The 14,912-nt window shown below is 49.8% G+C and overlaps 1 protein-coding gene across 1 annotated transcript in view; it reads right to left on the minus strand.

Moving 5' to 3' along the window:
* The window catches only part of AFAP1 (actin filament associated protein 1), a 133,534-nt gene that overhangs the window by 42,412 nt on the left and 76,210 nt on the right, over positions 1-14,912 (minus strand). Inside the window, exons 6-8 of the mRNA XM_004383550.1 lie at positions 13,454-13,549; positions 9,642-9,723; positions 704-853 (exon numbers count right to left, since the gene is read on the minus strand). Coding sequence (XP_004383607.1) covers positions 704-853; positions 9,642-9,723; positions 13,454-13,549 — 328 coding nt within the window. The remainder of the gene's footprint in view (positions 1-703; positions 854-9,641; positions 9,724-13,453; positions 13,550-14,912) is intronic.

A 14,912-nucleotide genomic window follows, 5' to 3' on the forward strand; every position in this document is an offset into this window, starting at 1 on the left:
TGCGAGCCCGGTGGTGGAGAAGGTTAGCCGGCTGGGATGCGAGCCCGGTGGTGGAGAAGGTTAGCCGGCTGGGATGCGAGCCCGGTGGTGGAGAAACGCAGTGTCGTGAGAAAGGTTCATGGTGTCGCTGCAGCCAGGAAAGAGCTGGCCCCAGTTCCACAGTGTTTCTCCGAAATTTATGTCCCCTCTCCCGTTCAGCAATGGCACGGTATACGTCCTAGTTTAGCGTCACTTAAAGGAGGTTAAGGAGCCCTGGCGTCACAAACGTTAAATACTCGGCAGCTAACCCAACGGTTAGAGGTTTGAACCCGCCCAGCAGCTCCGCGGGAGAAAGGACATGGTGATCTGCTCCAGTGAAGATTACGGCCTAGGAAACCCTACGGGCAGCTCTACTCTGTCATAATCAGTCACCATGACAAATAGGCTCCGCGGCACCCAACAACAAATACGGGAGTTTGGGAGACCCTCACGGGATTAGACAGAAGTTTGTACCCTGAAGGAACCTCAGAGATCATCCCAACCCCCTACAAAGTCTTTCATTAAGAACCAATAAAAATGCAAACATTTAATACACTTCCCACAATTCAAGTGATCACAAATCCAATTCAAAAGGGCCCACATTAGGAAACATGGGTAAACTTGGCACAAGGGGAGAAGGGAGGTGCCGGGCGAGCAAGACCCAGCTGGCCAACGGCCGTCTTACCGCAGGTGGGGACGTCCTCCTCGGCCGACGAGGTCTGCTCGTCAGTGGACGGCTTCTTCTTCCCCAGACCGATGATCTTGGTGATTTTCTTCCCAGTGACTTTAGAAACAGAGCCCTTGGCCTCTGCTTTGGAGTTCTTTTTCCTCTTAACTACCAAGAATAACAACAGGAGAAACAAAATCAGCAGGTTTTAAACTTCAGTTGGAAAAAGATAAAAATAAAACATAAAGTCACAACAAATTCCTTTTTCCCAAGCATGTGCTTACTGAGCCGGTTACATGCCAGCTGCGGCCAGAGACATGCTAGGAGAGGGGGTCACAGCAGAGGCAGGGCTGCCCACAGGGAGCCTCCACTCTGGAGCGGGCTGGGAACACACACACACACGCACGCACACACACACGCACACACACACTAGGAGAGGGGGTCACAGCAGAAAGCAGGGCTGCCCACAGGGAGCCTCCACTCTGGAGCAGGCTGGAAACACACACACACACACACACACACACACACACGCACACACACATGCACACACACACACACACACACACACTAGGAGAGAGGGTCACAGCAGAGGCAGGGCTGCCCACAGGGAGCAGGCTGGGAACACTTGCACACACACACATACACACACACACACACACACACACACACGCCCACGTGCATATACACAAATGTACACCACACACATGGCACACATACACAAGCACACATGCACACACACACACGCAACACATAAAAAATTTGCATAGCACGCTTATGAAAATACCTCATGGGGGGAGGGTATGGTTGGTAAACAAACATAGAAGGCATGTGTTGTTTGCACAAAAATACAGTATTCTCAACAACAACAATAAAATCTCATTTAAAAAAAAAAAGAATCACCCCAACATTACTGGCACTAATCAAAAAAACAGAAAGCAACAAATGTTGGAGAGGTTGCAGGGAGAAGGAACTCTTATGCACTGCTGGTGGGAATGTAAAATGGTACAACCACTGTGGGAAACGATACGGCGCTTCCTTAAAAAGCCAGAAATGGAAATACCATACGATCCAGCAATCCCTCTCCTGGGAATACAGCCTAGAGAAATAAGAGCCTTCACAGGAATAGCTGTATACACACCCATGTTCATTGCAGCTTTATTCACAATAGCAAAAAGATGGAAACAACCTAAGTGCCCATCAACAGATGGACGGATAAACAAATTATGGTACATACACACAATGGAGTACTATGCAATGATAAAGAACAATGATGAACCCTCGAAACATCTCACAATATGGATAAATCTGGACGGCATTATGCTGAGTGAAATAAGTTGATCATAAAAGGACAAATATTGTATGAGACCACTATTACAAAAACTCAGGGAAAAGTTTACACAGAAAAAAAATCTTGATGGTTACAAGGAAGGAGAGGGATGGGGAGGGAAAATCACTAACCAGACAGTAGACAAGTGTCAACTTTGGTGACGGGAAGGACAAAACATAATATAGGGGAATGCAGCACTGCTTGACCAAGGCAAAGTCATAGAAGCTTCACAGACACATCCAAACACCTTGAGGGACCAAGTTACTGGGACTGAGGGCAGAGACCATGGTCTCGAGGGACATCTATGTCAATCGGCATAACATAGTTCATAAAAGTAAATGTTCTACATTCTACTTTGCTGAGTAGCATTGTCATGGATTGAATTGTGTCCCCCCAAAATATGTGCCAACTTGGTTAGGCCATGATTCCCAGTACTGTGAGATTGCCCACCATTTTGTCATCTGGTGTGATTTTCCTGTGTGTTGTAAATCCTATCATTGTGATGTTAATGAGATGGATTATCAGCAGTTATATTGATGAGGTCTTCAAGATTAGATTGTGTCTTAAGCCAATGTCTTTTGAGATATAAAAGAGAGAAGCAAGCAGAGAGACAGGGGGACCTCATACCACCAAGAAAGCAGCGCCGGGAGCAGAGCACATCTTTTGGACCCGGGGTTCCTGCGCAGAGAAGCTCCTAGTCCAGGGGAAGATTGATGAGAAGGACCTTCCTCCAGAGCCGACAGACAAAGCCTTCCCCTGGAGCTGACACCCTGAATTTGGACTTCTAGCCTACTAGAATGTGAGAGAATAAACTTCTGTTTGTTGAAGCCGTCCATTTGTGCTATTTCTGTTACAGCAGCACTAGATACCTAAGACAAGCATCTGGAGTCTTAAAAGCTTGTGAGCAGCCATCTAAGATGCATCTATCAGTCCCATCACGTTTTGAGCAAAGGAGAATGAAGAAAACCAAGGACACAAGGAAAGTACTAGTTCAAAGGACTAATGGACCACATGAACCACAGCCTCCACGAGCCTGAGCCCAGAAGAAATAGATGGTGCTTGGCTACCACCACCAACGGCTCTGACAGGGATCACAACAGAAGTTCCCAGGAGAAAAATGTAGAAAAAAAAATTCAAATTCACAAAACAAGACCAGACTTATTGGTCTGACAGAGACTGGAGGAACCCCCAAGACTATGGCCCCCAGACACCCTGCTAACTCAGAACTGAAGCCACTCCCAAAGTCCACCTTTCAGCCAAAAATGGACAGGCCTATAAAACAAACCATAACACACGTGAAGAATGTGCTTCTTAGTTCACTCAAGTATACGAGACGAAATGGGCAAGGCCTGGACGAAGGGACAGGAGAACTGGACGAATGGACATGGGGAACCCCGGGTGGAAAGGGAAAGGGGGAGAGTGCTGACACAGGGCAGGGGGCACAACCCATGTCCCCAAACAACTTGTGTACACGTTTTTGAATGAGAAACTAATTCGCGCTGTAAACTTTCACCTAAAACACAATATAATTTTTAAAAAAGAAGACACTGTTGGTTGAGGACTAGGACGGCACCCAGACAGCCTTTGAAAGAGTTGTGAGCCGTGAGAAAACCCGTCCTCGGAGACAACGCCCTTCCTCTCATGACAAAATAACGGAGTGAGACCGGTTGGGTTTTTGGATTTGCTTCCAATTCTACTAAGATCTGTTGCTGCTGAGAAAGTACTTGCTGGACTCTTTAAACTACAAAGAAATGGGATAATTAGTATCTTTACTCCCTTCAATACACACTGATTTATTTTTTTGCAAAACCAGAAGGGAGGGGATTTTTGGAAGAAAAGTCTTGCAGTCTGTAGGAATTTACGGAAGAAACCCCTTAGAACGTGTTGATGTTATTTATTAAACAAAAGGCGAATTTAGCGCCTGGAATAGAATTATGGCCACCACCGTCTGTCAGTCTGTCATACTGAGGTGGGGCTTTGTCGCTTGCGTGTTGCTGTGATGCTGGAAGCTCTGTCACTGGTATTTCATGGGTCACCCACGGTGGACAGGATTCAACGAAGCTTCCAGACTAAACCAGACTAGGAAGAAAGGCCTGGCAATCTACTTCTGAAAATCAGCCAATGAAAACCCTATGGATCACAACAGAGCATTGTCCAATATAGTGCTGGAAGATGAGCCCTAAGGTGGGAAGCCACTCTGAACGTTTTAAAGTCGCAAATACCATCAGGTCCCTATCACCCTGCACACGTGGGGATCTAGACACCTTTGTATTCAGGCTGATGGGTGAGCTGGGAATTCACATCCTCGGAATATTTATAAAAACGTCTGCCAGCAGATCCAGTAACAAATCATTAAATCTTAAATGTGTGAAATAGCGGTCGACAATCAGAGCTTCCATGTAGATGGGCCCCGGGACCTCGAACCTCCTTCTTCCCATCAGCTGACAAGTCAGTAGGCATACGCTAATTCCGCAGGAGCCAGGCTGCACTGGGGGGTTAGATACCAAGCACGGTCGCCTTCAGAGAAGAAACGAGAGTTTAGAATCGTTGCCCGTGGCTTTGTCCATATGTCATCGGCAGAAGCTGTCTCTCCCAGTGGAGGTTTTAAGCATTTAGGAAAAGCTATGTGATTGAGGATTTTCCCCGTGCAGCCTGCAGAGAAATACATCTGAATCACAGCATGGCCGAGCCTTTACTGAGATCAGCTGACTGCAGATCAGTCACGAGTGAGCAGCGAGAAGAAAAGCTGCGGGAGGAGGCTAGACTTTATCTACACCCCTAACTTCCTCTGGTAACTAATGAGCATCTACACTATGCAACACTGGCGCCATCGTGGTGCAATGGTTAAGCACTCGGCTGCTAACCAAAAGGTTGGTGGTTTGAACACACCCAGCGGCTCCCCAGGAGAAAGACCTGGCAATCTGCTCCCATAAAGATTACAGCCTAGAGAACCCTATGGGGCAGTTCTCCTCTGTCACATGGGGTTGTTATGGGTTGAAATCGAATCACCAGTACCTGCTAACAAGCAACAGAGCAGGTGGCAGGAGTCTCTGGGCGGGACAAACAGTTCACATGCTCAGCTGCTAACCAGAAAGTTGGAGGTTCAAGTCCACCCAGAGGTGTCTCAGAAGAAACGCCTGGCGATCTACTTCTGAAAACTCAGCCATTGAAAACCCTGTGGAGGGTAGTTCTACTCTGGCACACATGGGGTCATCATAAGTCTGAACTGACTTGACAGCACCCAGCACACAACCTAAGAGCACTGTTATGGGTTGAATTACGTCCCTCCCTCCAAACATGTGTCGGAATCCTAACCCCTATACCTGTGGACGTGATCTAATCGGACGCAGTGTAATTACCTTCCACCATCCAATCTCAGGTAACGTAATCAATCAATCATTAGAGGTCATACCAGTGCAAGAAGTACCCTAAACCAAATCGCGTCTGAGTTACAGAAAGGTCAGCATAGACACAGATGCAAGCTCGTGGGAAGACAGATGCCATGTGAGCGTTGTCTACCAGCCAAGGGACCAAGGAACGCCCGGGGCCCCGAGAATGAAGGATTCCACACGGCCAACACCCTAATCTGGACTTTGACTCTCTTGAACTGTGAGAAAACCAGTTTCTATCCTTCAGAGCCACCCACTTGCGGTACTTGTGTTACAGCAGCTGTCTGAGACTAGGACGCTCACCTTTTTCGCTCAAAGCGTCCGTCTCAGTTATCTGCTGCTGCTGTCACAGAAGCAGCACACATGGTGACAGGGGGCTTACGCAAACAGAAATTCATTCCTCACAGTCTAGGAGGCTGGAAGTCCAAACTCAGGGTGCAGGCTCTAGGGGAATGCCTTCTGTCTCTGTCGGCTCTGGAGGAAGGGCCTTGTCTGTTTTCAGCTTCGGTTCCCTGGTTCCTTGGAGCTCTCTTGTGTGGCGTCTCTCTTTCCCCGTCTCCGCTTGCCTAATCTTCTCCTTTTCTATCTAAAAAGAGATTGACTCGAGACACATCCTATACCAATAATGCCTTGTTAACATAACAAAGAAAACCCCACTTCCAAATGAGATTATAACCACAGGGATAAAAAAACCATTGCTGACTAGTTGATTCCGACTCATAGCGACCCTACAGGAGAGAGAAGAACTGCCCCATAGGGTTTCCAAGGAGCAGCTGGTGGATTCAAACTGCTGACCTTTTGGTTAGCAGTCGAGCTCTTAATCACTTCGCCACCAGGGCTCCAACCACAGATATAGGGGTTAGGATTCACAACACCTATTTTTGTGGGACACAATTCAATCCAGAACAGTATAAAAGATTGCTCTTGTTAAAAGTGATAAGCGCAAAGAAGCAGGACAATTTTAAACACAGAGCTGGTTGGTCACATGTACATCCAGACGTATGTCATTACTGCTCTGCAGAACTTAATTTCATGTGTGGACACTGGCAGAAGAAATGATAAACAGGAAAGCAGGCCTCCCGAGCCAGGGATACCGAGATGGCGCTTTTATTCCAGGGTGAGGCTGGAAGATAGCTTTCCTGCCGCTGATTACACAGATCGTGCCTGTGGTGGACAAGATGATACTTTCCACCGAGGGCCTTCCGGAGGGCGTAACTAAAACTACACACAGCAAGAACCAAGGCAGGAAACTCTATGGAGAAAGGGCGGCCGTGACCCGTGAGAGCGAACATGTAATAGCAGAAGAGCCCAGATAAACTGAGCTCTGAGATTGCTATTTGGCGTAAGGAGACTTCATTCCACAGGCATGAGATGCGGGCTCCACTCTAGCGATAAAAGGCAGGGCCGCCGGGCCGGCCAGAAGACGCCTGCGAGAAGCTGAGGTCCCAGGTCCCATAACCGTGGGGCATTTGGGCTTTGCAGAGGCAGAAATCCCTCCTCTCCCCACAAAGCACCCCCCTCCTCCCCGTTCACACACTGTTTAAGACATTAAACGTCCCGCCACGGACTGGGGGAAAATATTTGCAAACACACTCGGTAAAGGACTTATTTTCCAAATACATAAGGAATTCTCAAAATGCAAGTAATAAAAACAAGAATCCAATAAATATATGGACAAAGATTTGAAAAGACATTTCACCAAAGAAGATAAACAGAGGGAAAGTAAGCTCATGAAAAATTGTCAACATCATAAATCATGAGGGAAATGGAAATCAAAACCGTAATTGCACACCACTACCAAAGCAACGGTATCTAATTACGGTTCTGATTTCATTGTACTCGGATCCACAATCAATGTCCATGAAAGCAGCAGTCAAGAAATCAAACGACATATTGCACTGGGCACATCTGCTGCAAAAGACCTCTTGAAAGAGTTAAAAAGCAAAGATGTCGCTCTGAGGACTAAGGTGCGCCTCACCCAAGCCATGGTGTTTTCAATTGCCTCATACGCATGCAAAAGCTGGACAACGAATAAGGAAGACTGAAGATGAATTGATGCCTTTGAATTATGGTGTTGGCAAAGAATACTGAAGATCCCATGGACGGCCAGAAGGACAAACAAACCTGTCTTGGAAGAAGCACAGCCAGAATGCTCCTTGGATGTGAGGATGGTGAGACTTCATCTCACGTACTTTGGGCATGTTATCAGGAGGGACCCGTCCCTGGAGAAGGACATCATGCTTGGTGAAGTAGAGGGTCAGCAAAAAAGAGGAAGACCCTCAACCAGATGGCCTGGCACAGTGGCTGCAACAATGGGCTTAAGCACAACAATGGTTGTGAGGGCGGCACAGGACCGGGCAGTGTTTCGTTCTGCTGCACACGGGGTCGCTGTGTGTCGGAACCGACTCGACGGCACCTAAAAACAACAACACCAAACCAAACCTGCTGCCATCAGGTCGGTTCTGACTCATGGGGACTCACGGGACAGAAGACAACTGTGGTCAGTAAGTTTCCCAGGCTGTGATCTTTACAGAAGCAGATCACCAGGCCTTTCTTCCACGGAGCCCCTGGGTGGGTGTGACCCACCAACTGCAGGTTAGTAGTCGAGTGCAAACCATTTGGGCCACCCAGGGACCAGAGCTCCTCACCTACTAAAATGACTCAGACCCACGAAAGGAGGCTGGCAAGGATGCTCATGGCCCAGCGGCCCACTCCTGGGTACTTACCAAAGGGAAGGGAAAGTGTGGCCACGCCAGAACCTGTACGTGAGTGCCTAGATCACCTTCGTCACGATCTCCCCAAACTGGAAACAACCCGGATGTTTCCAGGTCCACCCGTGCAGGGCGGCGCCACTCAGCAATGGAAAGGAACGGGGGACGGACGGACAGCCATGTGGCTGATGCTCGCCTGCGTCGTGCCGAGCGGATGAAGCCAGACTCACAGGTCTCCACACAACGTGATTTCCTCACAAGAACCAACACCAAACCAAACCCCCTGCTGTCGAGTCAATTCTGACTCGTACTATAGGACAGAGTAGAACCGCCCCACAGGGTTTCCCAGGAGCGGCTGGTGGCTGGTGGATTGGAACTGCTGACTTTTGGTGAGCAGCAAAGCTCTTAACCACTGCATCACCAGGGCCCCATCCCTCACGAGGAACTCTGGAAAAGGCAGCACTTCAGGGACAGAGCGTGCGTCTGTGGTCACCAGGGGCTGAGGGTCAAGGTAGACGGGACGACCAAGAGGCACGGGGGATATTTTGGGGAGAGAGAAATGTTCTACATCTCAGTTGTGGTGGTGGTGACATGCCTGTTAGCGCCTGTCAAGACTCACAGGACTGTAAGCCACAAAGGACGAACTTTCCTGAATGTGAATCACAGCTCTGTAAAGCTGACTTACGAGCAGTGATGGCTCAGGGATAGAACTCTCATCTTCCACGCGGGAGACCCTGCTTCTATCCCGGCCAAGGCCCCTCAGGTGCAGCCACCAGCCGTCTGTCCATGGAGGCTTGCGTGTTGCTGTGGCGCTGAACAGGTTTCAGAGGAGTTTCCAGACTAAGATGGACTAGGAAGAAAGGCCTGGCAGTCTACTTCCGAAAACCAGCCAACGAGAACCCTGTGGATCACAACAGTCTGATTCATGGGCGTGGCCCAGGACTGAGCAGCATTTTGTTCTATGATGCACGGGGTCACCAAGAGTTAGGGGCCGAGCTGATAGCAGCTAACAACAAAGTTGACTTTAAAAAAAAAAAAAAGACTTTGAAATCTGCAAGCGCGGCCTCCTCATTTTAAAGATGGGGAAACAGAGGCTCGTTAAAGAGAGAAAGGACTTGCCCAAGGCTGTGTGGTGAGCGAAGCAGAGCTGGGCTGGGGCGTGGGCGTCCGCCCATCATCCCAAGCTCTCTAAACAAGACGCTGGCCGCCCCCAGTGCCACGTCTGCCCCGCGGCCAGTCAAGCCAGGAAGCAGCCGGCTGCGGTTCAGAGGTTTGACCACATGCAGGGCACGTACAGATGACAGCAGACCGACACGTAGCCGAGGTCTGGCAGGGAGGAACGGGAAGACACATGGGGCTCACGATACCCCAAGGGTTTCTCTGGATCCTCTCAGGGGGAGACAGAAAGACGGCATCTGAGGAAGCTAATCTGCACCAAGGAAAACTCCCAGCACCAGAGCTGGCAGAGCCGGCTGCACATTTTTCACTGTGTTTTTTGGTTTGTGACGTCGGCACCACGCAGAACTCACCTGGCTCCTTTCCGTTGCACACGGCGATTCCATTTTCTGCCATGCCCTCCCCCTCGGAGCTCGGCCTCTCTGAAGACAGCTTCTGTCGGGAGAAAAGGATGTCTCTGTTCTTACAAGGGCCATGCGGGGCCAGGGGAGGTCTCACAGATCAATTACGAGTCATCGCAAAAGCGAGAGAAAACATGGGTCAAATTCACAGCTACTCGGAGACAGTCAGGGATCGGCTGCAACAGAGGCGAGCTGGGGAGGGGGCCCCCAAAGCATCAAAACACCCAAAAGAAAGACCAGGCTTACTGAAGTTACACTAACACGCGCTGAAAATCAGCCAGTGGAAACCCTGCGGATCACATCAGTCCCATCGGAAACCGATGACGGGGATGGCGTTTCGCTGACTGGGCGTGGGGGTGCCACGAGTCAGGGCTAACTCCACAGTGGCGGACAGTGGCAGTGGACGCCTGTTACGGGCCCAGCCACAGTGACCGAGAGTCAGCACGGCCCGGCACGCCAGCCGGGACCCCGTGAAACCCTGGTGGATGGTCAGGGGGTCTGCAGAGGCTCAGAAACCAAACGGAAGGAAGGAAGAATCCCCACCAGAACCCGAGTGCCAGGAAAGAGGAACGTGTGCTGCTGGGAATCAAACGGGGGCTCCCTTTTGGAAAGCGATTTTCTCAGCAACACGAATCAAAACGTCTAAAGAAGTGTTCTGTCCTTTGGCCCAGCAATTCAGCTTCTAGGAATCGACTCGCAGGCAGCAGAGACGTATGCAGAAGATGTGGAGTGCCAGCTCAGTTTAAATGGCTTAAAAACGAAAACAAGAGCTGGGGCTGCGGGCGGCGAGAAGAAGAGTTGTATCCGTGATCTTGCCTGGTTCCGTCGGTCCATCCTGACTCCTAGCGACCCTGCAGGACAGAGTGGAAGTGCCCCAGAGGGTTTCCAAGGCTGAAATCTTCATGGAAGCAGACGGACACATCTTTCTCCCGAGGCGCAGCTGGTGGGTTCAAACCGTCAACCTTCTGGTTAACAGCCGAGCGCTTTAACCACTGCACCACCAAGGCTTCTTACAAGTGATAGCTGCTGTTGTTGTTGTTAGATGCCGTCAAGTTGGTTCCGACTCACAGCGACCCCATGTACGAAGGAACGAAACACTGCCCAGCCCTGCGCCATCCTCACAGTTGTTATGCTTGAGCCCATTGTTGCAGCCACTGTGTCAATCCATCTCGTTGAGGGCCTTCCTCTTTCTCACTGACCCTCTACTTTACCAAGCATGATGGCCTTCTGAGGGACTGATCCCTCCTGATAACAGGCCCAAAGTACGTGAGATGAAGTCTCGCCAGCCTCGCTTCTAAGGAGCATTCTGGTTGTACTTCTTCCAAGACAGAGTTGCTCGTTTTTTTTTGGCAGTCCGTGGTATAGTCAATATTCTTCGCCAACACCACAATTCAAAGGTGTCAGTTCCACTCTGGTCTTCCTTATTCACGGTCCAGCTTTCTCATGCATATGATGCAATTGAAAACACCATGGCTTGGGTCAGGTGCACCTTAGTCTTCAAGGTGCCATCTTTGCTTTTCAACACTTTAAAGAGGTCTTTTGCAGCAGATTTGCCCAGTGTAATATATCTTTCGATTTCTTGACTGCTGCTTCCATGGGTGTTGATAGTATAGCCCTATAAATTTCCGATTATTCAGCTGATGAAAATGCAAAAATGATTCTGAGAAGTTTTTATTAGCTGCTGTCGAGTCGGTCCCAACGTATGGTGACCCCGCGCACAACAGAAAGGAACGCTGTCCTGCCCCACCCCTGTGATCGGTTGTGGATCGGACCGTTGTGATCCACAGGGTTCTCACTGGCTGAATTTTGGAAGTAGGTCTCCGGGCCTTTCTTCCCGATCCATTTTTGCCTGGAAGCTCCGCTGAAACCTGTTCAGCATCCCAGCAACACACAAGCCTCCACGAACAGACGGGCGGCTGCACACGAGGTGCACGTGACAGAATGGGATCCGGGTGTCCCCCACGGAAGGTGAGAATTCTGTCAGTGAGCCACCACGGCCCTCCTCCTAGGGGTGCTAAGCATTTTGTTTTGTTTTTCACTTACTTTTGTATTATTAGCCTTTTTTTTGGGTTTTTTGTATTACTCTTCGGAATCTTAAGTAATATGTTACAAAAATCCTGGAAAAGTGCTAATAATTCAAAGGTAAGTGGAAAAAAAAAAAAGCAGTACAAGAAATGTTAGGAATAATATGCAAATTGTGAAAGAAATACATTGTTGTTGTTCTGTGCCGCGGAGTGGATTCGAACTCATGGCAACCCCATGTGACACAGTAAAACTGCCTCACAGGATTTGCTAGGCTGTGATCTTCACGGGAGCAGATCGCCAGGTCTTTCTCCCACAGAGCTGTTGGGTAGATTCAAACCACCAGCCTTTCGGTTAGCAGCCGAGCACTTAACCATTGTGCCACCAGAGCTCCTTAAAAGAAATATAGGACTTAAAAAAAAAAAAAACTGTTTGAAAAAATGCCGAGTGTTAGGTGGTGCTGCCTCCTCCTGGTGGACCGAAGAGTAACTCTCACGGACGTTCTGAACTTTCTGAAGTGAGCCAGAAACCGTCATATATTCAAGAAACAACAACAGGGCTGCTGTGTCCCCAGTCAGGATGAGGACAGACCAAAAGGGATGTATCCACTGTCAAGGACTAAACTGGGGCCTCAGGGAAGTCCTCAGATACAAGCCCCGCAGAACGCCACGTGGCAGAAGCCAGAGATCCAGAGGAAACAAGGTCAGTTACGCACAGAAAATGAAGCTCAGCTGGGGAGTGCTGGCACGCGGGAAGACAGGGATGGCCTCACACATTCTGGCTAGAAGGGGTATCATTGTCCCCCAGCCCCCTGCTGTCTCTCATCCTGCCTTCCAACGAATAAAGTGAGTGAGAGCAGGGCAGAGCGGGATGGGGACGAGTCTTGGCTGACTGGGAATACACTTTTGGGAAGGTGCGTTTATTTAGCATCTACTGTATTCCAGGTCCGGGGCCAGGCACTTTTTTCCATCGTCTCGTCTAAGCATCGTGACTCCCCTATGACGATCGTTATTCCACGTTACTCCCGTGGAAGAGAGGAGGCTCGGAATGACCACTGAGCTCAGGAGGGATACAGTCCACGTGCACCCAGGGGAGTCTGCGGGAGAGTTGCTGTGCTGGTTTGGCCACACACTAGACTAGTTGCTGTTCTGTAATGTGATATGATGTGACGTGATGTAATATAATGTAGTGTAATGTAATCCTCTTCCATAATATAATATAATGTAATGTAATCACTTTCCATAATGTAATGTAATTGCTTTCCATAATGTAATGTAATGACCTGCCATAATGTAATATGATACAATGCAATGTAATTTAATGTAATCACCCTCCATAATGTAATATAATGTAATGTTATGTAATGTAATGACCTTCCATAATGTAACGTAATGCAGTGCAATGTAATCTAACATGATGTGATCAATCAATCAGTTGAAACGGGAGTTTCCTTAGGATGTTGTCTACCTCCAGACTATAAATAGATATTTTAGCAGGTCTCTCTTTCTCTCTCTCCACTCTGCACTCTTCTCGTCAAATGACCTACAGATCTTGGGACATGAGCTTGCAGGAGTCACCAGCCTGCCACCTGACCCATGGGTTTTGGACTTGCAGCCCCACAGTTCTAATCCTAACCTACAGTGAGCTGATCCCTTGAAATAAATCAATCTCATTCTCTCTATATATATATACATGTACATCTCACTGGATCTATCTCTTGGAAACCCACCTGAGACACTTACCTTTTCAAGCTCTGCCTTGTGCACAGGGGAACTTGACGGAGGAGGGCATTCTGAGTCCACAGGCCCACTGCAGCCGCTGTAAACTTCCTTAATCACCTAGAATAAGCACAGACAGGTGTGAGCACGCCGAGGACAGAGACACAAAATAAGGGGCCTAGCCCCAAGGTGAGCTGGGAAGAGGCAATACAACATCATGGAAAACGTGTGGGCTCAAAGCACCCGGCGCTAAGTTCCAGGATACAGGTATTCACGTGTTTGTGCACTCGCTCATTCATGCACCAAATATTTATTAGGTGCTGGGCACAGATTAAGTCTTGTGGACCCAGCGGGGAACAACACATATGGGGTACAGCTCCCACCCCAGTAACACTGACATATCCAGGCTGTTGTCATTGTGTGCCGTCAAGTCAATTCCGACTCCTAGTGACCCTACAGGGCAGAGGAGAACTGCCCCGTGGAAGCAGATCGCCAGGCGTTTCTCCAGTGAAGCTGCTGGCTGGGTTTGAACCTCTAACCTTTCGGTTAGCAGCTAAGTGCTTAACCGTTGTGACACCAGGGCTTATTTAGAAAAACAAACCAGTTGTTGAGTTGATTCTGACCCATGGCGACCTGACATGTGTAAGAGTAAAACTGCTCCATGGGGTTCGGTTGTTGTGACCTTTTGGAAGTAAATTGCCAGGCCTTTCTTCCGAGGCACCTCTGGGTAGATTTGAGCCACCAGCCTTTTGGTTAGTAGCCGAGCGCCTCACCGTTTGTGCCACCATTTGCCTATATTCATAACCAATGACTATTATTCCTCAATGACTTGACCGCAAAAAAAGACAGTTCAGACGGCAGTAAGCATTACACAGAAGAAAGGGAGCGTTTTGACAAAGGTGAGCAGCCTCCTTACAGGGGGTCGGGGAAGTCCACGCTGGGATGATGGCTGCGCTGCGAGCTGAGTGACCAGAGGGTGAGACCACGGGAAGAGCAGGTAGGAAACGGTCGCGGGCAGAGAGGACAGTGGAGCGGAGGGCCCAGGGTGGGGTGAGGCATCTGAGGGGCCCGGGGGGCGGTGAGGTGTCTGAGGGGCCCAGGGTGGGGGGTGAGGTGTCTGAGGGACCCAGGGTAGGGTGAGGCGTCTGAGGGGCCCGGGGTGGGGGGTGAGGTGTCTGAGGGACCCAGGGTAGGGTGAGGCATCTGAGGGGTCCAGGGTGGGGTGAGGCATCTGAGGGGCCCAGGGTAAGGTGAGGCGTCTGAGGGGCCCGGGGTGGGGGGTGAGGTGTCTGAGGGACCCAGGGTAGGGTGAGGCATCTGAGGGGCCCAGGGTGGGGTGAGGCATCTGAGGGGCCCAGGGTGGGGGGTGAGGTATCTGAGGGGCCCAGGGTGGGGTGAGGCATCTGAGGGGCCCAGGGTGGGGTGAGGTGTCTGAGGGGCCCGGGGTGGGGGGTGAGGCATCTGAGGGGCCCAGGGTGGGGTG

Source organism: Trichechus manatus, unplaced genomic scaffold (genome assembly GCF_000243295.1).
Source record: "Trichechus manatus latirostris isolate Lorelei unplaced genomic scaffold, TriManLat1.0 scaffold00111, whole genome shotgun sequence".
Taxonomy (NCBI): Eukaryota; Metazoa; Chordata; class Mammalia; order Sirenia; family Trichechidae; genus Trichechus; species Trichechus manatus.